This window comes from Mustela lutreola, chromosome 5, assembly GCF_030435805.1.
Source record: "Mustela lutreola isolate mMusLut2 chromosome 5, mMusLut2.pri, whole genome shotgun sequence".
Taxonomy (NCBI): Eukaryota; Metazoa; Chordata; class Mammalia; order Carnivora; family Mustelidae; genus Mustela; species Mustela lutreola.
The window spans coordinates 86,386,073-86,412,747 of record NC_081294.1 but is presented as its reverse complement, the minus strand read 5'-3'; the positions used below and the strand labels follow the sequence as shown (position 1 = coordinate 86,412,747).

General features: G+C 38.1%; 2 protein-coding genes across 2 annotated transcripts in view; one reads left to right on the top strand and one right to left on the bottom strand.

The window, feature by feature from the left end:
- Window positions 1-26,675, top strand: part of ANKRD55 (ankyrin repeat domain 55) — a 402,288-nt gene that overhangs the window by 160,510 nt on the left and 215,103 nt on the right. The window lies entirely within an intron of this gene.
- Window positions 1,698-2,337, bottom strand: LOC131831159 (centromere protein U-like; the record flags this gene model as incomplete). Its single annotated transcript, XM_059173360.1, is given in 2 exon segments — window positions 1,698-2,059; window positions 2,062-2,337. Coding segments are annotated over 2 exon segments (615 nt in total), but the record flags the coding sequence as incomplete, so codon positions are not given.

The window sequence follows — 26,675 nt, the reverse complement described above, 5'->3', positions numbered from 1 at the left end:
GTTATTAAAGACTACCTAAAATGCATTTTAAAATGAAACAAGAGTGGAACAGTGCATGATTAATGGGGATAATATGCCATGAAATGGGGCTGATGATTCAACCAGCCCTCAGTATCTAAGGTCCAATACAAATATGTAACATAAAAATATATAATAAAAATAACCAGTGAAAGATTTCTGATGTTCACTTTAAGGACTGCAGAAAAGGTAAATATTTGAGGAGAGATTTATTTAATGCCTCCTCTCCTTGATTGTTTGTTTCTTATTAGTAATAATTTGAAAAAATTCTAATATGGAAGACAGCAATTTCTAGCTCTCTTCTAGTATGGTTTATTCCTTCTTTTATAATAAAAGTGCCTGTTATTATGGAATTATTATTATAGAACATGAGGTTATCTGAAATAAAGATGACATTCAAAGACCCCCTTGCAGTTAGGGAGCCATGAGTTTAAGTTCTGGTCTGTGAGATGTGAGGAGTATGGTATCTCTCTCTCATCAGCTCTACACAAGGACTTTTATTAAATCTCTGCATCCCATTCACAAACATCTAGCATTATCCATCTGTCTGGCTTTTTCAAGTCCTAAGATGTGTAGATCCGGACACAGACCAGTTCCTTAACTTTAATCAACAGTAAGCCTTTTTTAGCATCATAAATAGCACATATACACTTCACAACATCAAAAATACTATACATATGGCAAGACCAAAATTCACAGACTGATTAGAATGCATCCCTAGTGTGGGTTACCTCTACAGAGGTAGGGCAGGAGGAGAAAAGAGCCACAACAGGCTTGTCCTAGGTGGCCAGTGCGTGGGACTTGGTCTAAAGGCACCAAAGTTGTAATTCCAGTTTAGATAATCATTCCCACTGGACCCTAAGCAGGTCAGTTCACTTCAGTCAGCAAATGAAGAGACTAATAACACCCTCTCCTTGGGGTAATGAGAAGTAAAGTCTGTGAAGCACTTTGAAAGGAATGCTGCTGTTGCAGTGTGCAGAGAGGGAAGCACTCAGAAACAGAGGCCTTGGGCTTAGCAGGGACAGAAAAGGTCAGCATATCCCAGCCCAGGCACTGATCTAATTAATCAATGGGCAACCCTCCCACTGGCCAAAAGCAGATGACTCTCTCTATATATAATGTCTAGAAAGTACAGATGAATAAGAAAGAGAGAGATTAAAAGGCTGCTTTGAGTGTATATGTCTGTGTGCACATGTGTGTATGCACACACTTGAATGTATGAACACTGTTATAGACTTGTAATATAGTCAGAATCTACCTCTTTAGGGAAATCTTCTGGGGTACCTGGGTGGTTCAGTTAGTTAAGCGTCTGCCTTTGGCTCAGGTGATAATTCCAGGGTCCTGGGATTGAGTCCTGTATCAGGCTCCTGCTCAGTGGGGAGTCTGCTTCTCCTTCTGTCCCTATCCCCTGGTTGTGGTTGATAGATAGATATCTATAGATTGATAGATATAGATTGATAGATATAGTTGATAGATATCTATAACTATATAGTTGATAGATATCTATAGATAGATAGATAGATAAATCCAAAAGTTTCTTAAATTTCTTCCTTTTTAAAAGATTTTATTTAATTATTTAAGATATATATGTGTGAAGCTTATGTGATTTTATTATTTTTTTTCACTTCTCAAAGAATTTTTATTTACAAAAGTATAGTATCAGAAGGGATCAGGCAAGCGCAGGGGACTAGTCTTTACAGAGTCACATTTCAGTGGATTGGTCACCTTTCTGGTCAAGGAGCTTCTCTAATTGATGGGAGATATTTTTTAGGTGGTTTTCAGCTCCCAAAAGGGTTCTCGCTTTGACTAACAGAGCTGGAAGGTTGGATGAATCATAAGTTTCTTTTACGTGAGGTTCTTTTTCTCGAATATCTGAGTAATCTTGATGAAGCTGTCTTAGGTTAGATAAGAAACATGCTGCATTCCTCAGGGAAGATTTTCTCTCCTTAAGTTTGTCATATTTGACTTGTAGTTGTTTCAGCTGTGGTTCTAACCAAAGCAGTTCATCCTGGAGTTCAAGCAAATGCTGCCTTTTCTTTTTCCAATATCTGAAATAATCTTCGTGTTCTTCCTTTTCAGAGTTTTTGACATCTGGACTTCTTTAAGCGTTTTGATGAGTTCTTCTTTCATATTAGAATGAAATTTTTTGATGGCTTCCTTAAAAATTTTAGATTCTACTTTTTGTTCATATTCCAGGATGGTCTTCTCAAAGGCAGACAAAACAACGTCTAACTCTGAGATATCACTGGATTTCTTTCCTTTCAGACACCAAATAGGTTCAGAGTCGGAATGATGTGAGTCTCTGGCTTCACTTTTTGATTTATATATATTTAGATTTATATATACATATATATACATATATGTATATATATGTATATATATATATATATATATATATATCTCAAATAATTAAATAAAATCTTTTAAAAAAGAAGAAATTTAAGAAACCTTTTGGATTTTTGCCTACCCTTGAAACACTCAGGACAGCAGGGAGCATGGTGTTAGGCCATAATAACAATAAGCTCTAATAAAAGCATAGCTATTTCAACTTTATACATAACCCCTGCCAGAGACAACAGTCTCTTCAAGCTTATGTGATAGTCCAGTGCTTTCTGGACATTGTACATTCCTATTTTTCTTACTATACAGTTCCATCTTATTGTTTTGTTTTCTGTGGGCCAGAAACATTTATGGACTACTGGAGACTTCTTTTTTTCACTTTCACTTCTTCTTCTTTTTTTTAATCATAACTTAAATTCTAGGTTTCCTACAATTCTAATGTCTGTGCTTTTCAGGACAAACTGCCAGGGTTTTCTTCTCCAAGTGAAAAGCATATCTTTCTTTTACCTTTGCACATGAAGAGATTTGCCAAAGCTATTCTCTAGACAGAAAAATTTGAAGTCATGTGCAATCTGTTTCAAGGGACATATTCTATATCTTGTTAGCAGAATGACCTTTTTTCCTGAAAAAAAAAAAAAAAAAAAACTGAATCCAAAGACATTCTGGCTTCATTCAAAGCATTTGCAAAAGGGAGACATTTATTATAGTTCTGTAGTTCTGCAGTATTGAGCAAAGTGCTTTAGTGTTCATATGCTTGTGGGTATAGTCCTATGAGCTCTTAGAGGAAACTAAGTATAAAAATACCAGTAACACGAAAGTGCATTGTAACATTAGCAGTCCCCAAAGTAAGGTTAAATTTGCAAAGTATACAAATGAGGATGGTGATCACTGGTTGTACCAGGAGTTACTGAATCTTAGTGGAAGATAGCTAACTTGTGATAAAATGAATGTTCTAAATATGGATTTTTCCTATATTTTAAAAATGCCTTTCTTACTGACAGAACAAGCAAAACCATTTCACTCATATCGCAAACATTTTTTTGGAAAAGTACTTTATGCCAGATCGGAAACTTCAGCGTGGAAACAAAAACTCTGTGAAAGGATCAAGTAGAAATTATAGAATTATAAACTACAGTATCAGAAGAGAAGAATTCCTTCAATGTTTTTAACTACAAGACTACACAGATGAAGAAAGAATCAGTGAATTTAAAGACAGGGCAATAGAATGATCCAAACTAACCACAAAGAGGAAAAAAAATGAAAAAATAACCCCACCACCGAATAGAATGTTCTACATATGTGAAACCCTACCAAAAGGTGTCACAGAAAGATAAGAAAGAGAAATACGAGGCAGAAGAAACACTTGTAGATATAATGGCTAAAAATTGTCCAAAGTTGATGGAAGACATTGACCCACAAATTAAAGAGTCTCTCAGAACCCTTCAATAATTCCCTATTACCTCTAGAATAAATCCCAAGTTAATAGAGTAAAAAAGTACATATGATCTGGCTTCTGCCTCCTTTTTCAAACTTCTTTTTCTGCAGATTTTTTTTTTTTTTTGACTGTGTTACTTCAGGTAATCTTTTAATTCTTCTTCCATACTTTCTCCTTGCTGGGACCTCTGGATATTCAGATTTTAGTTCACATGTCAACTTCTCAGAGAGATCTTGTCTATTGCCTCCAAAGTTGTCCAATCCCATCCCCTATTCTCACCTTCCAATTACTGTCTAATTATTTTAGGGTTGTGCTAAAGCAAATACAATTATTTGAACGTGTTTTAATTTTTTCTGACTTCATTATTTTATTTCTTACACTAGAATGTAAGCATTCTGAAAGCAGGAAGTATGTATTTCTCATCCAAGAGCATAATCTCATTCTTTTGAGAGGTATCTGGTACATAATGGGAGTTAAACATATATATACACATTGTACATAAAATGTGTGTGGGGGGTGGGTGTGGGTGCATGTATGTGTAAAAGAAACACTGATGCCTTCAGGAATGATTGGGCTCTGCCAAGACTCTGAGTAGCTCAGCTCACATTTACTGATGCAGTTCACTCTTCCATCTCATCTTCACTTCCTCCTTCTGCTTCTCATGTTAATGGAGTAAAAGAACATGTTTTCACAATATTATTACCAAAGAAGACACATAAGTTTATCCCACCCACATAGATGCTCATCAAAGTCAAACAGAAAAGGGAATAGGAAGCTGAGGTTGTGTGGTTAACTTGTTTTAGACTTACTGCCTGACTGATGACTGACTCAGACTTCTCTTAGATTCAGAGCTGACTTTCCCAGAACTGACTTTTTCAGTCTTTTCTTACTGGCCACTTTTTCTACTTAGAGCGGAGTTTGGACCAAAAAAGAAAAAATAAACCATTTAAATAAAGTAGTATACATTCGAATAGGCCTCTTAATTTTTATAAGTATTTTATCTGTATTAACTCTATTCCTATAGCATCCATATAATAAAAGATAAATAGGCCAATTTAAAAATAAAAGTATTTCTATCAAATTTAGAAGACTTAGGTTTAGAGAGTTTAGGTAACTTTTCTAAGATCAATAGGAAAATATCTAAGTTCCAGGTATTTAAAATTATCTCAACATTTTTTTTTTTTTTTGCCAATATTCATCCTAATGACAAGACACATTTTTAGATTTTTTTTTTTTTAGAGTGAGAGAGAAAATGTGTTCATACATTAGCATGGGTGAAGAGGCAGAGGGAGAGGGAGAAAGAGAATCTCAGGCAGGCTCCACAATCAGCAGGGAGCCTGATGTAGGACTGAGTCTCAGGACCTGAGATCATGACCTGAGCCGAATTCAAAAGTCAGACACTCCACCAGCAGAGCTACCCAGGTGCCTATGTAATTCAACCTCTGAGTCTTGGGTTATCTCCTATTAAGGTTTTGTACTCAAAGATAGGGCCTTTGAAAATCAGGGCATTTACGATCTCTGATGGGGAAAGATGGAAATAGCAAGAAACTATCTTACCACAAAGTCATAACTAAGACCTTAACATTCTTGAAATTCATATCTGTTTTTTACTTCTAATATAGGTAATTTACAGCCTTGTTATCTTGCTTTCTTCCAGAAACCAAAATGCTAGACAGTTACACCTGTTGTATCTTACTTTATGCTCATCAGATGGATTAGTGTTTTTAACCAGCAGCCATTCATTTGGCATATATAAGAGAAAATAATTCTGAAGTCCTCTATGAAAGGATGGAGTTGAAGAAGGCATGTTGATGAAGGACTTGCTTCAGATACCATCTTAGTATTTCTATTTAAATATGTCTTAATATTTCTAAAACCTTCATCATTGTCATTATGAAACTATCACCTCCAACATGAAACTTAGTTCTCTAATTTGCCCATCTAGCAACTTTGTGTCTTCACCAAGCTTTTCATTTATAAGTGATGACAGGAAATGTCCTTGGTTATGGCTTCAAGGAGTAATGATGTGGCTCGATAACATGGCATTATCCCAGTTCATGCTCTAAACCCAGCCCGACTTTTTTCCTGGGTGAGATCCAGCCAAGTGCCTTGTCTAATGAGAACAGTACTGGGAATATGAAAAGGAAACAGTAGAAACAGTCTCCAATTACAAACCAGTAGGAGAAATAATTTAATACATGTAATGTGAAGATATTCATTCAAAAATCACTTACTATTTGCCAATTCTATACCTAGCCCTGGGCCAGATTCTAGAGCTATAAATATTAATAAAACTGTCTTCACTCAAGGAGTTCATAGTGAGGAAGACCTTCTCAAACTACCCAAACCCTATAAGTAGATCTTTAACTACAGAGTGCTTAATGAAAGTCTTTTGAAGCCTGTAAAAATGCTAGGCAAATATTAAGGCATTTTAAATTCCATAATGAATGGAAAACAACCATAAACACTTTTTGAAAATCTCTTTATTAATCAAAAACTTATTTTGTGGTCTTTTACCCTCAATCCTTTTTTCCCCTTAATCCTTTTAAAAGAGGTTTCAGATTCCTAAGATCCTATGAGGTTCTACCCAGTGGATGGATGGCCAGCTTGCATTGTTAGAGTAATACCAGAGACTAGCATACAGTTTCTGGATCATAACACACATGCAGTTTTTGTTGAATGATGAAAGGAAGGCATGACTTGAGTAAGAGACAGATGGGATTGATTAAAGGAAGGCAGAATGTGGCCATGGAGTTTTTTTGAGTGAGAGTTCTTCCTGTTCTCTTGGGACCATAATCTCATGAAAACAAGTGAAGCCCCATTATGATTACTCCAAGTGTTTTAGGTATCAAGCAGAGACTTTATGCTATACAACGGAAGCTTAATAACCCTTCAGAACTGGTAAAAGACAACTTTTTCATCTGATCTTCTTTTAGGGGAAATACCTCTGATATTTTCTTTCTTATTGTTGTTATGTCCTAGATGTCTAATTCAGTGTGCTTTCCATTCCTTGTGCATAGATATATTTAATTAGTTCAATAAATAAATCCAGAGGAATATCATCTTACTTTGGCAAAAGAAGAAAGGTAAGAATGACAGTGATACCTAGGGATGATGATAATAAGAAAGGCCTCAAGAAACATTCAATTTAACAAGTGATGGATATATCTGAGGAATTTAGCAATGAAGACAGAGATCCTCTTTTGGACACAGTTGCTAGAATCTCCACTAAAATAGTTATAGTCATTACTGGGTATTGATTCCCTAAATTCTAGAGATACATGAAAAGATTAGATGATTTCAAAAAATAACCACTAAAGCAATGAAATCCTAGGAGGGATAAGGATTGGGTCTGAGAAAACATTTCTAGGTTGTACAAGTTTAGATAATCAAGGACAAAGAACAAATCTATTTTACAGATCTGAAAAAGTGAAATGCTCTGGAAAAAGGGTTAAAATATATCTTAAGATTTAAAAGTCCCCCAAAGCTAGTAGATTATAAAGAAAAGAGTGAGTTGTCAGTGACAATCAGGTAAACTTCAATCTTGAATTGTAGTCTTAGGTCCCAGGAACAGGCGTCACAGAAACTCTGTTCCTTTCTGGTTTTGAAATGTTGCAAACAATAGTGTAGGAAGACATTCCTGAGAAGTAGAAGGTAACTGGCTGTCAGATACAAAGTGGGACCCAAGGCCCAGGTCAGTGTTTGAGTTGCACAATCTACTTCTCTGAGGAATTGAGTTGGGGGTGGGAAGATTAGAGAAAACATTTAGAAGAACTCTCTGTCCACAGGGAGGCAACCGGTCCAGATTCTCCCATCAGAATTCCATGGCCCTAGGGTGCCTGGGTGGCTCAGTCGGTTGAGCCTCTGCCTTTGGCTCAGGTCACGATCTCAGGGTCCTGGGGTCCAGCCTCTTTGCTCTTTGCTCATCGGGGAGTCTGCTTCTCCCTCTCTCTCTGCCTGCCTCTCTGCCTACTTGTGATCACTCTCTGTCAAATAAATTAATAAAAATCTTAAAAAAAAAAAAAAAAAAGGATACCATGGCCCATTGCTGCTTCCTTCTGTATGACTATGACTATGGGCGAGTTTCATCAGCCTGAGCCTTGCTTTTCTCTTTGATAAATGTGGATAACCATTATAGTTTTGTCTCTCTCTGGTTGGGTGATTATTCTTCATCAGCAACTTAGGACATGATGAGTGCTCAGTAAACAGTAGTTATTCAATATTGATGTAACAGCTGCCACAATTCAGTAACATATAGGTAATCAACATACCATTACTATAGGCTTAAGGAAAGTCAGCTTTAATAACAGGAGAATAAATCAGAGTGGCACAGTGACTGAAGAGCATCAGAGGCTCTCCAATAGCACTGCAGACAGAGGTCCACAGTGACCAGCCATGGGCAAAAGACAATTCATCTTCATCACCAAAGAACCATTTCTGATCAGAGAACTAGTATAAAGACTCACACTAGAAGCAAAGTTTCTCATGTACTGAGAGACTAGAAATGATGACTGACACCCATATCTTTTACAGTCAAAACATTAGCAACAATTTTCTTAAAAGAGTAAGTTATAGATCCCTTGTAAGCAGAGCATTCTGAAGCTGGGAATCCTGTGGGCCAAAGGTGATTCTAAACAAACAGAGAAACTATAGGATTCTAAGACATGATTTTTCAAAAACAAAAAAACAAACCCAATATAACCAAACATACTGAGATTTCTTAGAGGGATGCTTAAAGAAACTAAACATACAACACTAACTTTTTCTCTGTTAGGAATAGCAGGATATTATCAAAGATGGAAAACCATCTTCAGTAATGTTCTTTGTCTTCAACTCTGGGTTCAAACTCTGTATGTTATTAGGGGCTATCAATATTTGAACATATTATACCTCTTAAAGCTCTTTTTCTACCAATTTTCTCTGTTTTTAAAAAGTTTTTATTCAAATTCTGGCTAGTTAACATATAGTGTTGTATTACTTCAGGTGTTCAAAGTAGTGGTTCAACACTTGCATACAACACCTGGTGCTCATCACAACCAATTCTCTTAATACCCAAAGTGAGCTTCCCCACTCAAATCCCACATTGTTTTACCTCTGAGCCTTGGCACATGCTCATTCTCTACCTACAGAGTCCCTCCTTTCATCACCATGTGTCAATATCCAACCCATGGAAGGATGGTTTTGTCCCAAAAGTGTTGCCTAATGCACCAACTGGAAGAAATCTTTGCTTTCTCAGTGCCCACCAAGCTCTCTATCTGTATCTCTTTCATGGAATCCACTTTATCCTTTGCATCACAACTATTTGACTAAATACAGCCTCTCTTACAGATTATAAACTCTCTGAAGGCAAGGTTCATTTCTAATATATATTTAATTCAATTTAGTGAATGTTAGTAAATATCTTTTACGTACTAGACACTTAGTTGATGTTCTGCCTCCTTTATAAGACCCGTTATGGTTACTAAATGAATGAACAGTGACATAAGTACCAATCTCAGCTTATTTTTCTGGCCCTTTTTCAATCTGTCTTTCAAATGGTCCCTATGAAAAATCAGTCCTATCCTAGAACACACACATACACACACACATACACACACACACACACAGGCACTATAGGTAAGAGAAGGCATACCATATTTTATCTGGCTATAGCCCAAAGATGATCAAGGTCTGCTAAAACAGAAATGAAATTCTAACCACAGCAAAAATGCACTTTTATGTCCTTTATAAAAGGATGTTATTTGGTTATTTCCTCTCCAACTAAATTGTAAGCTCCTTTGGGTAGTCTTTTTATCTGGATTCTTATATATGATAGGAACTTAATAATCTTTTTTTGGCTATGTGTGACAAATTCAAATTTGTATAATGCAGTAATTTCAAACTATAAGAGATCTACCGTATTCTATAAAGAAAGAATAATTGGGCATAGGAAAAGTTTGAGAGGCTTAATTATTTTCATTGATTTTTTAAAGTAACTGGAGTTGGTTTATTGGCTGACGTTGGGTTAATTTTAAGGAAAAAAAAAAAAACTAGTTCAGATGTTTCAAGATTTCCATAAAGTATTGGTAGCTAATAAAATCCTGTCTACCTTAAACACTCTAGGTTCATTAGACCTCAACAAGAGAAAATTAAATTTGCCTCTATAGTTGATGCCTTTCTGTAAGATCTCAATTTTTCTTTGCTTTTTTAAAGATGATGCCATGAAAATACAAAGGTGCTGAAATGAATTATTTGTCCTTTGGGGTGGGGGGGAAGGAAAAAAAAATCTTTCCCCAGGAATACTTTTTTTTTTTTTTTTTAAGTTCTTCTTTCTATTTGAAATTCTTCCTGACTTGACGGCTTGCAAGAATTTCATAATCACATGGGTGTAAGGAAGACCAGTTCTGCAGAATAGTGGAAGAACATGTCTTGCAAATTAGAAAATTATTTGTTTCTGTTGCTAATTTGCTAACCCTATTCAAGACTCGTTCAGTGGTTTACAAATACCACTTCCTCTTGGTTATCTTTTCCAAGGTTACTGTGTATGAACATACATAAAATACCCTGTATAAAATTATTGATGCTAATTATAAGATTCAGGGGTCCTTAATGTTGCCAGAGGTAAATCACCAGCCAGGTGTTTGCTAATGAGTACATTAAACCTATGAAACCAAGTCAGATTTCTGAGTTGTCAAGTAATAATTTTCAAAAAGTTGAAAACACATCGCTTATACAAATATATAAATAGTGACCATGAGTCAAAGATTTATTAAACCTTTTTATGATGGAATTAAAAGGATGACAAAGCTGACTCAAAAGGGAAAATGAAAACTGATACACAAACAGAAAATTTCTGGTATAAATTGCAAATTTAGACACCTAATAGGTTAACGGCATGTACAGGGCAATAAAGCCATAACCATTTTTTCCTTCCAGACAGAAATCACTTTCTTCCAGATAGAAATCACAGCGCGATATATCAATTTTTTATAAGATAACATCTGACTTTACAGAGTTGAGGCCCTATTGTTAAGCAATGTCACCTTCTCCTAGAGTGTCAGATGACACTCAGGCAAGCATCTTAAAAAGACACACAGTAATCTTGTTTCTGTTATTCCCAAGGTTTGAACCATTTTTCTTAATGAATTTTAGACAAAGATGCAGGAAAGCCCAGAATTATCTATCAAGAGTATCGTGTTCCTATTTTTATTTTTAATTTTTATGATAGAGACTCAAGGTAAAAATAAAAGAAATAGGAAAATTTTGTTAAGAATTCCCTCACTTGACAGTAGCTTGCCTTAGAGGGAGATACTAAAGCTTTGAGTCAACTGATGTAAAATTAAACAGGAAATTGAACCCAGCCACGCTCCCAGCCAGGTATTCTCTGAGGATCTCCTGCTGGTGACAGTGCTCTCAGGGACTGTTCCAGATTTGGAAGTGCTGCCTCCCCCAACTCACTCCACCCCGCAGTGCTTCTCCCATCCACTCTTGCTCCCCACCACACACAGGCCCCTCCTTCCAGCTCCTAGTCAGCCTGCTGCCTCTGCATTATCTTACTGACCCTCACTGCATATTCTGGCCCTGTTTTGCTGTTTCCTTCTGCTGTTATGGTTGCATTACACTGCAGTGTAACCAATATAAATCAATCCTTATTGACTTGGTTATGTTTAGAACACTGTCTTTGTTCAAAGCCTATCATAGTTTTTTTATCTCTTTATTTCTCAGTTCACACAGGGACCTGACCTGATTGTCACACATTCATGGGACCTTAAGTTCTTATAAACTGCTAGTTTTTTTTCACTATCAGTCCCTTCAAGCTAAAGATCAGATCTGAACCTCTTCTCAAGGGGCTTAAAATAAATAGGATGAAGAAAATTGGAAAAACCAGAGAGACACGCTGGCGCATTCTTGTTTTTTTTTTTTTTTTTTAAGCCTGTGCTACAGAACATGCATTCAAGTCTCTGACAGAGAGAATGTTTAAGCCCAGGATGTGCTCACAGAGTTACAGGGAATCAGCAGCCACTGGGGTGGGCTTTTCTGGGGTGGGTAGCTTTTCACATCCACTGGGAATGTCTCTCCTCTTCTTTACACTATCTGAGTTTTAGTCTCAAGACTTGAATTTCAGTTCTTTAAAAAACTTCCCATGGTTTTTCAACCCACAAACTCCCATTCGTCGCGTGGGTCAGCCAGCTGATACTACACACATGTGATGTGTCGTCCAGATCCCCTATGTGGTAAGCATGAATCATAGCTCCTGGTTGCATCTTGTACTTTGCTTTATACAGCACGACATCGCAGTTCTATGGGAGCTCAATATAAATTATTTATTTGAGGTAGGGCTGGGGAAAGAAGTGTGAGGATTGGAGAAAAGAACTGAAAATAATGAAATAAAGGCAGAGAGATAGAGTATGTGGAGGAGGCTAGGAGTGACTGTGTGGAGTGTTGAGGAAAGGAGCACACTGCAGAAGAGAGTCAGCTGCGGTGGAGGGCATGTGGGGGTAGCTTGAAAGGATCACATGAACTCAGGAGAAATGTTAGGCTTAATTTGATCATACACTGCCTGGTACTGTGTTAGTGAGCCCTTACTGGTGTTTAGTGAAGAAGCAAATAAGTGAGTGAATGAATTAATGAATGAGTAAATTTTTTTTTAGTCTAGTCTTCCCCGAAGCTCACTAGATTTCCACCCTGAGATTTAATATTGTGTCTATCATCTCTTTTTCTCCTGTCTCCCAACCCCCTTTCTGTTGGCTTCATTTCAGTCTTGCTTTAGATGATGTTATAATCTCTTTCCAAAATGTCATGAAAAGCTTCATGACTTGCTTTTAAATGACATAATAAACAGATTTCACCATATAACATAGCATAAGCATATGGTTTTAACTAACAGATTGATTGCTTATCTTTTGGTCTAATGTATAATGTGTGTACCAAAGTCCTTAGAAAATACTCTCCAGATCCCTCAAGCTGTAAAGCTGCCTGCCCAGAGTTGAGGCTGACCTAAAATGGCAATCTGATTAATTATGTTGCCTTGGAGAAAAGACGGGGCCAAAATACTGGTGAGTTCCCTTTATTCGAAAGATTATTTTAAAATAAAAAGTAAAATGAAATGAACGAAGTCAGAAAATGTTCTGAACATTATGAGGAAAAGACTTTTAAAAAAATCTGTAGTTTTTTAAAATATAAGAATGTGATGGATTTTTTCTTTTTTTCTGGTTTTATTATAGAACTCATATGTTTAAACTTCTTGAATAGGATCTATACTTTCAGGAAAGGTCCTCAAATCTTCTAAAGTGGGAGTTAAACTACATAAAAATGGGCAAGTGTGAAAATGTCCATGTGATTGTCTGAAAATACAATTCAAAATTTGTAATTCATGGCATGGTGATTTTTTAAAATGGCACAGATGAAGCACATTATTCAGTCAATTAAGGTTGTAAAGAGGCTTGCTCCAGATCCTTTGAGCTCCTGTCTATAAAGTTTACATTTTAATTGGTCAGAGTCAGCCTTGTGCACACTTCCAGGCAGCCTAACTGGTGAACTGTCTTTGACGAAACCTATCCCTAGACACCTGAAACGATGCAGACAATATAGGAGACCCTCAGTGAAAATCTTTGGAAAACTGAATACATGTAATTCAAACACGGAGAAGTAGTAGAAATAAGACTCCAGACCTGCATGTGGAGTTAGGCAGCCAGTCCCATGCCCTTGCTCTGATGGTGCCCTCTGTGTGTATGCATTCCTACTCTGCCATGAATAGTTAGCAAGCATTTCACTTATGCAAACCATTTCCTACCTCCTCAGCCTTCACCCCCACCCCCTGTTGCAGGATCCTTGAAATTGGGGTTGTGTTTTGGGGCTCCTTCCATTTCTGGCCATGCCCAGCAAGCCTGGACAAAAAATGATACCCCCACCATACCAAGCTTGGTTCTGGCCCCTGCCAAGCTATTGGCCACTCTTCCTTAACTGTTGTCTGTTTGGGATTGTTTTTGGGGGGAGGGAAGGGAATATTCAGAAAATGCTGTAGAAACTGCCTCAATACTTCACATAAGACTCTTTGGTTTGATCATCTTTGTTGAGGTAGGACTATATGAGTTCTCTCTAAATGTATATGTTGATTTATGAGTAATTGTTATTTATTCTTTATTTATTTATATTAATTATGAAGATTATGATATTATTTGATTGCAGGTCTTTTTTTTTTTTCTTTTGGTACGCTTCCCCCGCTTGCCACTCTTGACATTTCACTGTGCATTTTAGAAGAGAGCCTTTTTCTAAAGGGATCTGTTAAAGTTTTAACTTTTATACCTATCTGAGCGAATTACAGACAACCTACCATTTTATTCTGCTTGGAGGGACCCTGGAGCCCTCATACAACCGACAGCTCTTACTTTTAAATGCAATCTCTTTTCTACATACATTATTTTCTTAATTGTTAGCTATTTATAGAAAGCTTCAATAGAACTGTTTCAACTGTATAACTATTTACTATTCAAATAAAAATATTTTCAAAGTAAAAAAAAAAAAAAAAGACTCCAGACCTGCATGTGTCTGTGATGGAGGATAAAAGGGGGAAAGAGTCCAGGAAAAATTTTAAAAAGTTGGGGGTGGTGGTAAAGGGAGGGTGTGGAATAAATTGAAAGAAAAGAGGTCAAGAGAGGTGGTCCTGGGAGGAAAAAGTCACCTGGACCATTAAGATATAGCAAAATGAAAGTCTTCATTTTTTTCAGCAGCTCTGAAAACATGTTTTGAGAGTAACTATTCTTCCAGAAGTGAGAGGGGCAGCTCAAACTAAAAGAATCAATCTTTCTTCCTTCCTGCCTTCCTTTCTTCTATCCTTTCTTCTTTTCCCTCTCTGTCTCTCTTTCCTTTTTTTTCCCCTTCCTTCCTTCCCACCTCCCTTCCTTCCTTCCATTATATTTATTTATTTGACACAGAGAGAGAGCAAGAGAGCATGAGCCAGGGCAGAGGCAGAGGGAGAGAGAGAAGCAGACTCCTTGCTGAGCTGGGAGACCAACATGGGGCTTGATGCAGGAACGAAGGGATCATCACCTGAGCCAAAGGCAGACACTTAACCAACTGAGCCACTCAGGGCCCCCCAGAATAATTTTTCTTAGGAGGATGAGGTCATGTGTCCTTTTTTAAACAAACTGGGCCAACATGTGTTGGCATGTGTAACCTTGCAGTTAGAAAACAGCAGCTACCGCACCACCCCTCCACCCTCCAAAAACAGAACCCAGCAGTACTGATAGATTTCCATCCACGCATTCTTTTAGTCAGGCCCCTTGCATGACAGTGTGGGCTGCCTGCAAGAGAAAACCTGGCGGAGTGGGTAAGGTCCTTCCCTTATTGCTGAGGACAGCATCACATGGCAGGAGGTATGAGGTGAAGGCGTTTGCTTTATGTTCAAGCTCTGCCCTGCTCATCTGGTCCAGATTTTTGGTAAAGAGAAGAACACCAGCCAGCCAGGACCTTGCAGTCCCTCCACTCAGCACAAAGCTTCCTTAGATTAGTGCCCAAACTAATTTTTATGACAAGTCATTCCAGTAAGGGCACTGCTGCATTTCACAGATGGGCTTCCCCCAGATAGAGACTGTTGATTGGCTGAGTGGGGATCTGGCTGGATTAAGGAAATTTAAACTGACAGCTGGTCTTTTTGCATGGAGCATAAAGCCCTTGTTGTTGGAGGAAGCAATGGGGGCTGGTCTGACCCCCTGGCCAAATAGGAGGGCTGCTCTTAGCTGTCACCAACGCTTCCCAAGCTAAAATGACTTGAAAAACAAGAATTGTGCAAATACAGTTACACTGTACATGCCCAGATGATCTCAGGGCCCTACCCAAAAGATCAGAGCGGACAAGAAAACAGCCCAGTGGAACAGGATGTGGGAACACAGAAACAATTGAAAGAAGCCGACTTGTAGGTGGAAATCCCAGAAGTCTTAATCACAGGGAACCTGGCTTCCCTGGAGCATGAAGTCCTATCTAAGTCTCTGCTGGAAGTTTAGTTTACATTATTAGTAGGAATAGAGCCGGGATTTAAAAGGTTTATTTGCCTGAGGAAAGACCTGGAAGTATTTAGAAATGAAACTACTAATAAAAGCATGTGTGTAATCACGTGCCAGCCATTGTGCAAAGTGCTTAATGTGCATTAATTTATCCCATCCTTACAGTGACCCTGTGAGATGGGCACCGTTATTATCCTTGTCTTAATAGAGGAGGAAACTGCAGCATAGAGAAATGAGGTAGACTTCGGGCTAGTCTGAGACCCTAATCTACATTAATAACAGTGTTTTCTAAACTACAGGTCACAATCCATTTAAGATGATAAAATCGATCAAATGGGTAGCAACTAGCCTTTAGAAAAGCAGAATAGAAAAAAGAAAATCAACGTCCGCCAATGTATAGTAAGAATAAGAATTGTTTCCATATCCTTTCAGCTCATATATGTATGTGTTATGTGTTGTCAGTTGCAATATAAAATGTAGCCTAATATGTAACATAGGTTAGTTTTGCCTCTTTTTTGATTTTTGTGTAACTGAAACGATGTCACATGTGTTCTATTATGTCTTTGGTATCTGACTTCTTTTGCTTGGCACTATTTTTGAGACATATAATAATATAATATATAATGTAGCTATAGTTTGCCCATTCTCAGTATTGAGTTATATACAATATACCTATTATATATTGTATGACCACACATACATAGCTATTTAAAATATAAACAGATTTCACCATATAACATAGCATAAGCATATGGTTTTTTTTTTAATTTTTAACAAGCTTTATTGAATTTTAATTTATAGACCATATAATTCACATACTTGAACTGTCCAGTTTGATGTGATTTTTAGTGTATTCATAAACAACTACAACCATCAGCACAGTCAATTTTAGAACATTTTCAACACCTCAAAAATAATCCTGCAACACTTAGGTATCTCTTCCCCACTCTTTCTCAGTCCCTTCCCACCTAGCCCTAAGCAAACACTAATCTACTTTCTATCCCCTATTCTTTCCTAAGAATGGAATCAAATAGTCTGTGGTCTTTTATGACTGAAACTGACTTCTATCAGCATACTGTTTTCAAGATTCATCTGTGTTGTAGCTCGTGTCAGTTGCTTTGTTACTTTTTTTTTTTTTTTTTTAGGATTTCTTTTTAGGATTTTTTTTTATTAATTAAATTTATTTATTTTCAGCATAACAGTATTCATTATTTTTGCACCACACCCAGTGCTCCATGCAATCTGTGCCCTCTATAATACCCACCACCTGGTACCCCAACCTCCCACTCCCCCACCACTTCATTCCCCTCAGATTGTTTTTCAGAGTCCATAGTCTCTCATGGTTCACCTCCCCTTCCAATTTCTCCCAAATCCCTTCTCCTCTCCAACTCCCCATGTCCTCCATGATATTTGTTATGCTCCACAAGTAAGTGAAACCATATGATAATTGACTCTCTCTGCTTGACTTATTTCACTCAGCATAATCTTTTCCAGTCCCATCCATGTTGCTACAAAAGTTGGATATTCATCCTTTCTGATGGAGGCATAATACTCCATAGTGTATATGAACCACATTTTCCTTATCCATTCGTCTGTTGAAGGGCAGAAAGATTCCCTTCTTTTTTTTTTTTTTTTTTTAATAAACATATATTTTTATCCCCAGGGGTACAGGTCTGTGAATCACCAGGTTTACACACTTCACAGCACTCACCAAAGCACATACCCTCCCCAATGTCCATAATCCCACCCCCCTTTTCCCAATCCCCCTCCCCCCAGGAACCCTCAGTTTGTTTTGTGGGAACTGCTCTATGACCCAGCAATTGCACTACTGGGTATTTACCCTAAAAATACAAACATAGTGATCCAAAGGGGCACGTGCACCCGAATGTTTATAGCAGCAATGTCCACAATAGCCAAACTATGAAAAGAACCTAGATGTCCATCAACAGATGAATGGATTAAGCATATGGTTTTAACTAACAGATTGATTGCTTATCTTTTGGTCTAATGTTTGGTCTAATGTTTGTTTCTTGTGGATGATTTTTGGGTCGTGTTCACTTTATTATTATTATTATTATTGCAGAGAGTACTGTTATGAACTTAATACTATGTGTTTTTTGGTAAACATAGGTCCACATTCCTGTTGGCTCGGGGATCTAGCGAGGAATGGAATTGCTAGGTCATTGGGTATGTGGGGATTCAGTGTTAGAAGATGCCACTGAACAGTTTCTTCAAAAGAGTTGTACCAATTTAAATATGTTTCTTAGAGTGAATTATAATCAAAGAAGTTGGAAAAATGCTTTTCCAGATACAAATACAGAAATGACTGTGTATCCCTCTGTGTATCTTTTCCTTCCTGTTTGCACCCTCCATCTCCATCTGCAAGCAGGGCTGAGAAGGTGGGGGCAGAAGCAGAGGCAGAGACTGTAGTTTCTGAAACAGCCTTTGAGCAGAACAGAAGGAGCATGCGCCTCTTGGATGTGAAAGAGCCCACTTCCCAGTAATGTGTTCTGCTCTCTCTGAGTGGAAGGCGCCCTCTTGACACTTCTGTGACCCTCCCCCACCAGTCAACCCTTGACTGCTAGGACACTAGGGAGACTAGCCCGGTCCCCTGACCACTGCCTAGCTTCCTGTCCTCAGAAGCTTACCTGGTCCATCAGAACATTCATTTCCCTGCAGTGCTCTCCTTCCAGAAGTAAGACCTCTGGTGATAAAGACTACTACCTGAAGGCAGACCAAGGAGGGAGTTTTTCATGATCAGAAAGGTAATGAAATAAAAGATAAACTAAGCCTGTGGCCCTAAAGAGGACAAATCTTCAGAAAGAGGGGAGAAACAGAAAGAAAATATAACTCCTATCACCCAGGGAGCTAAGGACTAGAGATGACCTCTCTGCCTTGTTTATGCTGGCAGAGGTGAGCACAGGGAACATCAGCCTCTGTCTAGAGCAGTTTCTGGCTGGCACAGGGCCACCCAGCACACACCTTCTGAGGGGCCTGCTCTCCCTTTCCGACAGAAGCACCCAGGGTGAGCCCACCTAACCACTGAATGCACAGAACCAGAACTACGTGTAGGGGCATTTGTCCTGATTGCCCCTGTCCTCCTAGCCTAGTCTTCCCAGGGACCCCGCAGAGAGCTTGAGAAGGAAATGCAGGGCCGTGGTGTCCGGGTGTCAAGTTGGTGGCGGGGCGCGTGGGGCTGCTTCTGTCAGTCAGAGATGTTCTGTCATCCTAGAGCCAGGCCTTATTCTAGTATCCCTAGGGGCTCCAAATAGGTGGAAGGGGTCTGATTCTTCCAGTTCCCCCAGAAACCACACTAATCCCCTTCTCCACTACATTTCTGCATTTAGAAACTGCCTCCAGCTGAAGGGAAGAGTAATACTGCAGGGTGAAATACACCACTTGTAGTGAAATGAGGGTATATTTTTTTTAAGATTTTATTTATTTGACAGAGAGAAATCACAAATAGATGGAGAGGCAGGCAGAGAGAGAGAGAGAGAGAGGGAAGCAGGCTCTCTGCTGCGCAGAGAGCCTGATGCGGAACTCGATCCCAGGACTCTGAGATCATGACCTGAGCCGAAGGCAGCGGCTTAACCCACTGAGCCACCCAGGCGCCCCAAAATGAGGATATTTAACAGAAAGTTGACTCATGATCACTAGACCCTGCCACGTGTGGCATCAAGCCCTTGAAACATGTCTAGTTCAAACTCGATGTGCTGTGATTGTAAAACACACAGGGGATTTCAAGGAATTAGTTAAAAAATGTAAAATATCTCATTAATAAGTTTCCTATCGTTATCGGTTGAAATGATAATATTTGGGATACACTGAACTAAAGAAAATATATTACTAAAATTAATTTCATCTATGTCAGTTTACTTTTTTTTTAAAAAAAAATGTGCCTACTGATCATTTCAAATTACTTATGTTCCTCACATGTACCTTTTAAGTAAGGCTGCTCTAAAATCAGACCACCAGGGGTCTTGCTAATGGCTTGCTTTTGAGAAGTCATCTAAGTTCTTTGTGTCTCAGTCCCTTGTCCATAAAATAGGAATATTCATGTACCTCCCTGATATTGTTGTTAGGAATAAATGTGCTCATATGCATCAAGTGTTGAAAGTGGTGCCTAGCATGTAATAAATATTCCTTAAATGTTAGATACTGTTATTTTTAACATCATCCCTGGTCCTCTTTGAGAGCAAAATGTGACAGCTTCAGTAGTTCTACCCTTGTCTCTAGGGAAGCCCAGTGTAGCCACTTCAATCAACACAGATGGAATCAATCGTTTGCACTCCTGAGATGCCTACAAGAATAATGATTATATGTCTGGGAATGCCTGTGCTTTGATATAGATGCCATACCCAGACAGGATTCATGCTGTACTTTATGATAAGCTAGATCCTGACCCTTTGATGAAAGCAGATTGTGTCCTGTTCTCCCCAGCCTGGAGAACACTGGGAAGAATTTTTCCTATGGTGCCAATTGGGCCACAGATGAATAGCTGTTGTGGAAATATGCCCTTATTTCTACTTTAAATGATTACTACCAACGTTTTTAATTTATCAGAATACAGAGGTCTTAAAAAAGAAAAAGTCATGATTAAATTTGAAACTAGATATATACCTTAAGAAAGAAATTAGAATCCATGTGGAACCTAAGAATATTTAATCTAAATCTTGAGCTTACATATAATAGTTTGTTATGGATTCCCCCCCCACCCCAGTTGAATGTAGGACCCTTGCTTTGGGCTACAATGGTGCCTGTTGTTCCCAACTCATTGAAAAACAAGTTCTGATCTTTTCCTTTTAAAGTATTCTGTTTCCAAATGCTTGTCTTGTTAAAAGAAAAAAAAAGAAAAGAAAAAAAGGGGGGTAGGGAGAAAGAAAAGAAAAAAAAAAGCATATCCTGGTGCCATGAATTGGAGACTGCATTTTTTTCCAGTTAATAGCACATTATTTACTTTCTACATGTGTAAAGGAGTAATGAGTCCCTCGAGGGAAAGACAGTATTGAAGAGCAAATAAATTCCATGGATGAGATCCATAGAATTTTTTAAAAATGATTATAAACTCATGCTTTCAGCTAATAATAGTCAATGTTTTGTTGAAGGATAAGAACAATGAATTGAATTACATAATTGGGAAAAAGAAATACATTTCCATAATTCACTCCGGATTACAGAGGTTTAATTTCTATGTTCTGTTGTTCTGGTTTAAAAAAAAAAAATCCAAATTATAAGGAGAATGATTCTATAGAGACAGTGACGTTCTTTTCCATGAGATTCATAAAGCTAGTGTGTTGTTTCTCCCTCCCACTCGGGGCATCACATATTGCTTCTGTGATCCTGTAAAATATCTCCAGAGACTTATTAGCAACAGGCATGGCTAATTAACACAGCCAGGGAATGTGGCGCCTTCCCTGGATTCCTGAGCCCTTTAATCCTGAGCGTGACCCACACTTCTTTGCAGGTCCCCAAAGCCATTAAGCACTTATCAGAGATCCAATTACTTTAGATCTAGGTCAAAAGGCAAAGCCAGACAAGGAATACTGAATTGGACACTCTTCTTAAAACTTTAAAATTTAGAATGTCTAGGAGCACTCAGAAAAATGGTGTCGTTTATACAGAATTTTGAGGGAGATAGAAAAAGAAAGACCTAAGGGAAGTGAAGACAGACTTGGGGCCTGACGTACTCCGAGGCTCAGGGATGATGAAAAGACCTGTTCTAAATCTCATTCAACTCTGTACCATGAGTGGTTAGTGCCATTATCTTTGCTGATTCTTTGGCGTCACGCAAATTTAATTTCATCGTCCTAGACTCAGACATTTTGTCTCTATAAAGAAATGTAATAATGAGTCAGTACCTATGAGTTCTGGGTTATATATTGTTAAAATTCTTTGTGACATAATATTAAACTGCAAATAGAAACTGTAGATATCCCTGTTTGGATAGTTTTTGAAAATCAGAATGTTGTTTCAGTAAAGCGTTAAATAACTTTTGGCAAAATAGAGAATTGTACCATTGTTGAATTTTATAGCTGATGGAACCAGCTAACCACAGGGACTGACAAATTTTGGGGTGGTCCCTAGGGTACAATCCCTTATTCTACACTTGATCATCTCTCTCTTCTCCAATATAGAAGGCAAGCTTATCAAATTTAAGCTGTCACCAAGCTGAGAGGGAAAATAACTATACCAGATCACAAAATCAAGATTTGGTTTTTGAGGGGAGTGGAGAATTACAGAACTACATTTAGCAAATATAAATGCAAAAACGTTTAGAAAGCTGTCTTCATAAATACCTGTTGAGGGTAATCTGCTTGGCACCACTGATGTGAAAAAGACCTGGGGGCTGTTGTGTTTTGGTTGAGGACCAGCTCAGTATTCATGCAAAACGCCCTGTGGCTGAATTAATGTAAGAATAAAACTCTAGTGAGGTGGCAAGACTCCCACATCTTTTGTACGTGTTTCTATCACATCTGGAGTGTGGTTTTCCTTTTGGGGCTCCAAATTATATGAGATACAAGTTAGGGTATGATCAAGAGGAAGTGACGAGAATGAGATTATATAAGGAACAGAAAGCAGCAGAAAAGAAAAATGCTTTGGGGCTGACATGAGAGCTGTCTTCAAATATGCCAAAGGGCATATTTGAATGCCCTTCATATCAGTGCTAGGACCTCAAGTAGAACACACCCTTTGCCTTTCCTTTACTAGTATACCAGCCATGCCTGTCCACCTGGGGTTGTAAATTTCTGAATGGCAGAGGCCTCCTCTTTGACACCCCTGAACGTCTCATCTACTCTCACTGGGCTGCTTTAAAGCCTTCAGGGGTCTTTATCAAAATAAGCAATTTGATACCTATACATCTCACAGTAACTATAATTAAAAAATTTTTTTTGAAATAGTTTTTAAATAAAATAAATATGCTTATGAAATTATTTGTCCATGAAAAACTAGTTTTCTTTACAAGTAGAGTATTTGGGAATCTTTGAAAAGTGAGAAAAATTTAGGGGTGGTGAGGTGGCTCAGTCAGTTAAGCATCCACATCCTGATTTTGGCTCAGGTCACCATCTCAGAGTCACCAGATCAAGCCCCACATATGGCTCTGAGCTTGGTGCAGAGTCTACTTGTTCCTCTCCCTCTGCTCCTACCCCTGCTCATTCTCCCCCCCCCCGTATCCTTCTCTCAAATAAATAGATAAATAGATAAAAATCTTAAAAAAAAAAAAAAGCAAGAAAAATCTACCTATAAACTGCTTTTGAATGTAATGGGATTTTTAAGTGTCCGCAGCTTTAGGTTGATGTTGCTGGTGGACATTTAATTAACTTTATTAATTTTGTAATAGATATGTATGTAAATAATTGCTATATACATATACTAGGTTTATTTTCATAATCCTTTTTGAAGCTCAGAGGTTCCAGGCACAGAAACCCTGATGACAACTGAATAAAAGACCACTGCCTGCCCCAGCGTTACATAGTAAGCGTTCAGTAGGTATTTGCCAAATCAGTTAAAATACGCTGATTTCTCGAATGGAACACAAAAATTTCTGGTTCACTTCTCTGCTAAGAGCTTTAGAGGGGGCATTAAAAGGAGAATGGGAATGGGAGGGAGGGCAGCAGCTGTCCTCAAATTTCTGGTGGATCTGTTTGCCAAGAAAAGATACATCCTAATTTGGTTGTTAATTGCAGGTGTGATTGTCCCCAGTGCTGCACCAGAGCCATTTCACGTTAATAGCAGGAAGTGTACTGTGATCAGAGGAGCAAACTCTTATTTAGTTCAGGAGTTGAGTCACTGCTCTTCTAAAAAGAGAGGATTCTAAATATACTGAAAGGGGGAGCTCGTCACTGGTTATTGGAAAGGGTGTCTTTTTGCAGGTCTTTTAGAAAAAAGGCAACAGATTAAGCAGTGGATCAAAATATAAGTCAAAGACTTGCCCACCAAGTTAAAAAACAAAAAAGAACTGAACTAAAATAAAAATAGCTCCAACCCAAAGATCAAGAGGACTATTTTGTCCAAGGAAAGAATAGAAGTACTCTGCTTACACTCTGCCAAGCCTCTAGCTTCAAGTGCATCTTTGTGCAGATAGTTGAGGGTCTGAAAGGCTTTATTATTAAGAAGTTAATGCTTGACAGCAGCCGACTCGACCACAGCAAAATTGCCCGCCTTCGAAAGCCGGCCTCCTATGAGTCTTGGGTTAATTACTCAAACCTCCAAATTATCCATCATGGAGCAAAATGAAGCATGCAAAATCAAAAGCCGATCTGTAGCTGAGATTATAAAAAGGGAGTGGGTTCCTTTCCATTTTAAAAAATAATTATTTCTATTGTAGGAACCACAAGAGGGGAAAGGGGGAAAAAAAACCCTGCCCATGGCTGACAGCGGTGCACCCGAAGAGGAAAACAAAATCAGCTCATGTAAATACTCACAAGGCAGTTTTCTCTCAATTTCCAAAACAAGTCGTCATAAATCAAATTGCATGAGAAGGAGATGACTGAGACCGGAGATACTCCAAGTGTTATTGCTAAAAAATATTTTCAGTGGCACCATTTTGTAAAACAGTGGAATGTGCTAAATCGAGCCACCCATGATCTACTGAAAATAAACTTCTCAAAAATTATTTCACCCTCTCTATATACACGTATCTACTTCCTCACCCTACTTCCCACTTCAGGATGTACATTCATTTTTAAAATAATTTGCTTTTGTTGAGACTCACCACCATCCCCAAAACCCTTCACTTGTTTCTCTGCTTTTTCCCCCATCAGTCAGGTCTGTCAGAGACTCCCAAAACTTTTTAGGAGAAGTCTTTCTTAAACAGAGGTAGGACCTTGCACATGTTCTTGAACACGGTTGGGGTGGGGTGTCCATGAATTACTGAAAAAATTTTTTAAATTTAATCTGGTGTTTTAATTACAATGACAATTTAAAATTATATTTTTATCAGTTCGATGAAACTTTCCTTCTGCAGTGGTAATTTACAATTGCACAGGAGTTTCTTAAAAGAAGGCTTCAGTTGTTTAAATCAATGTTTCTCAAACTAGCGTCTATGGATTTATTCTCAGGGGTAGGAGAAAAGTTTTATTCTTTTTAAAAGATCCTTATGCTTCAAAGTTTGAGAAAGTGAGCTACACTTTTTCACAACCAGCTGACCCAAATTCTCACCAACACACATCAGCTACTCTTGAAGCACATTAATCAGGTTAACTGAAAGGGCTTCAGGTATCATGGGCAAATTCTTCTTAATATCAGACTAATAGGTGTCTGCACAGTCCTGGGTTGAATAAACTATAGATAAAATGGTAGTATAATGTCTGACACAGAATATTAATACTACTTTCAAATTTGTTTTATTATTGGAAACTTTAGGGGTGGTGACGTGGCTGATCTCCCATTTGATCTCCCATTCTTACCTTCTCCCCTTTCAAACAGATGTGGGTTCTCTATATTGATGGTGGCTGAGAAAATCTGAGTGATGCACTGGGGGAATATATAAGGAATGCCAGATGCTAAAAGCAATATTGACCTATGAATTTTTCCAAACAGATTGGGGCCAACAGCTAATTAACTCATCCACATGGTTTTTCTTTTTTAAAAAAATGGTGGCCAAAAAAAAAAAAAAAAAAAAAATATATATATATATATATATATATATATATATATATATATATATATATGGTGGCAAAATATACACGACATAAAGTTTACCTTTTTAACTATTCCGAAGTGTCCAGTTCAGTGGCATTTAGTACATTTGCATTCTTGTGCAACTATTGCTCCATCCATTTCCAGAACTTTTTCATCTTCCCAAGCTAAAACTTCATCCCCATTAAATAATACCTCCCCATTTCCTTTCCCTGAGTCTTTGGCAACCATCATTCTATTTCCTGTTTCTATGAATTTGGCTACTCTACCATAGTTCTTTCTGAATCATTCTCTGATTCTTAAATCAAGGTGAACTAGGAACTCTCTCTAGTCCTTGCCCATTATCTCATATGGACATAGGACTCACCTCAACACCAGTTCTTAGGTGCAATTCATTGACACATTTGAAATATTCCCCCCACCCTACTTCCCATTGCCTTCTACATTCTTATATTAGCCCAGCTAGGAGGACTGATCTGTCTGCAAGTCTGCCCAGGCTCTAAATGACCCACAAAGAAGTTGCATTGTATGCCAAGACAAAAATGGAGCTGATTTCCCTCAAGTCTGTGGAGCAGCTATTTATACTTGTTCTGCCCTGGAAGCCCTCTTTATGTCAAGGTACTATTTTGATATGGGTGGACTAGAGATCCCAGTAGACTTTTCTTGCTGCAGCCTAGGTTTCAAAGGACTCCTCTTGGCTCATGCAGAGCTGAGAACTAGTAAGAATGGTTCTACCATGTTCTTTGTTTTGGAAATGGGATATTGGATGGAATGTTCTTTGCTAATGGACAGGCAGAGAGCATCTGGAATAGCAGCAGGGATGGAGTAAATTTCACGTTTTTTAATACTTCGCCATTGATTACTGAAGGTCATCCTGTTCTATGCTAAACTCGGACTTGATGAGACGGGATGACATAATCCCCTATCATTGTCAAGATACACTAGATCCAAAACAAGAGATGAAAAGCTCATTATTACAGTGAAAAATGAGGGAACACAATTTTCTTATTCTTAATGGGCTTTCATTACCTTTTTTACAGCATCTGTTTGAATATTCCTCTAAAGACCCTATGCTTAATTTCTCCTATGCCTACATTATTGTTTTCATTTGTTCTTGATTGATATGGGAAGTCTTAGACTAGATTAACCAGACTTAGTGAGGTAAGTTAAATTGCTTTGAAGAGAAACCAAGCAGAGAAGGGAGATGGAAAAGAAACAGAACTATGTGTAGTCCCTTTTTCTTTATACATTTTATACATAAT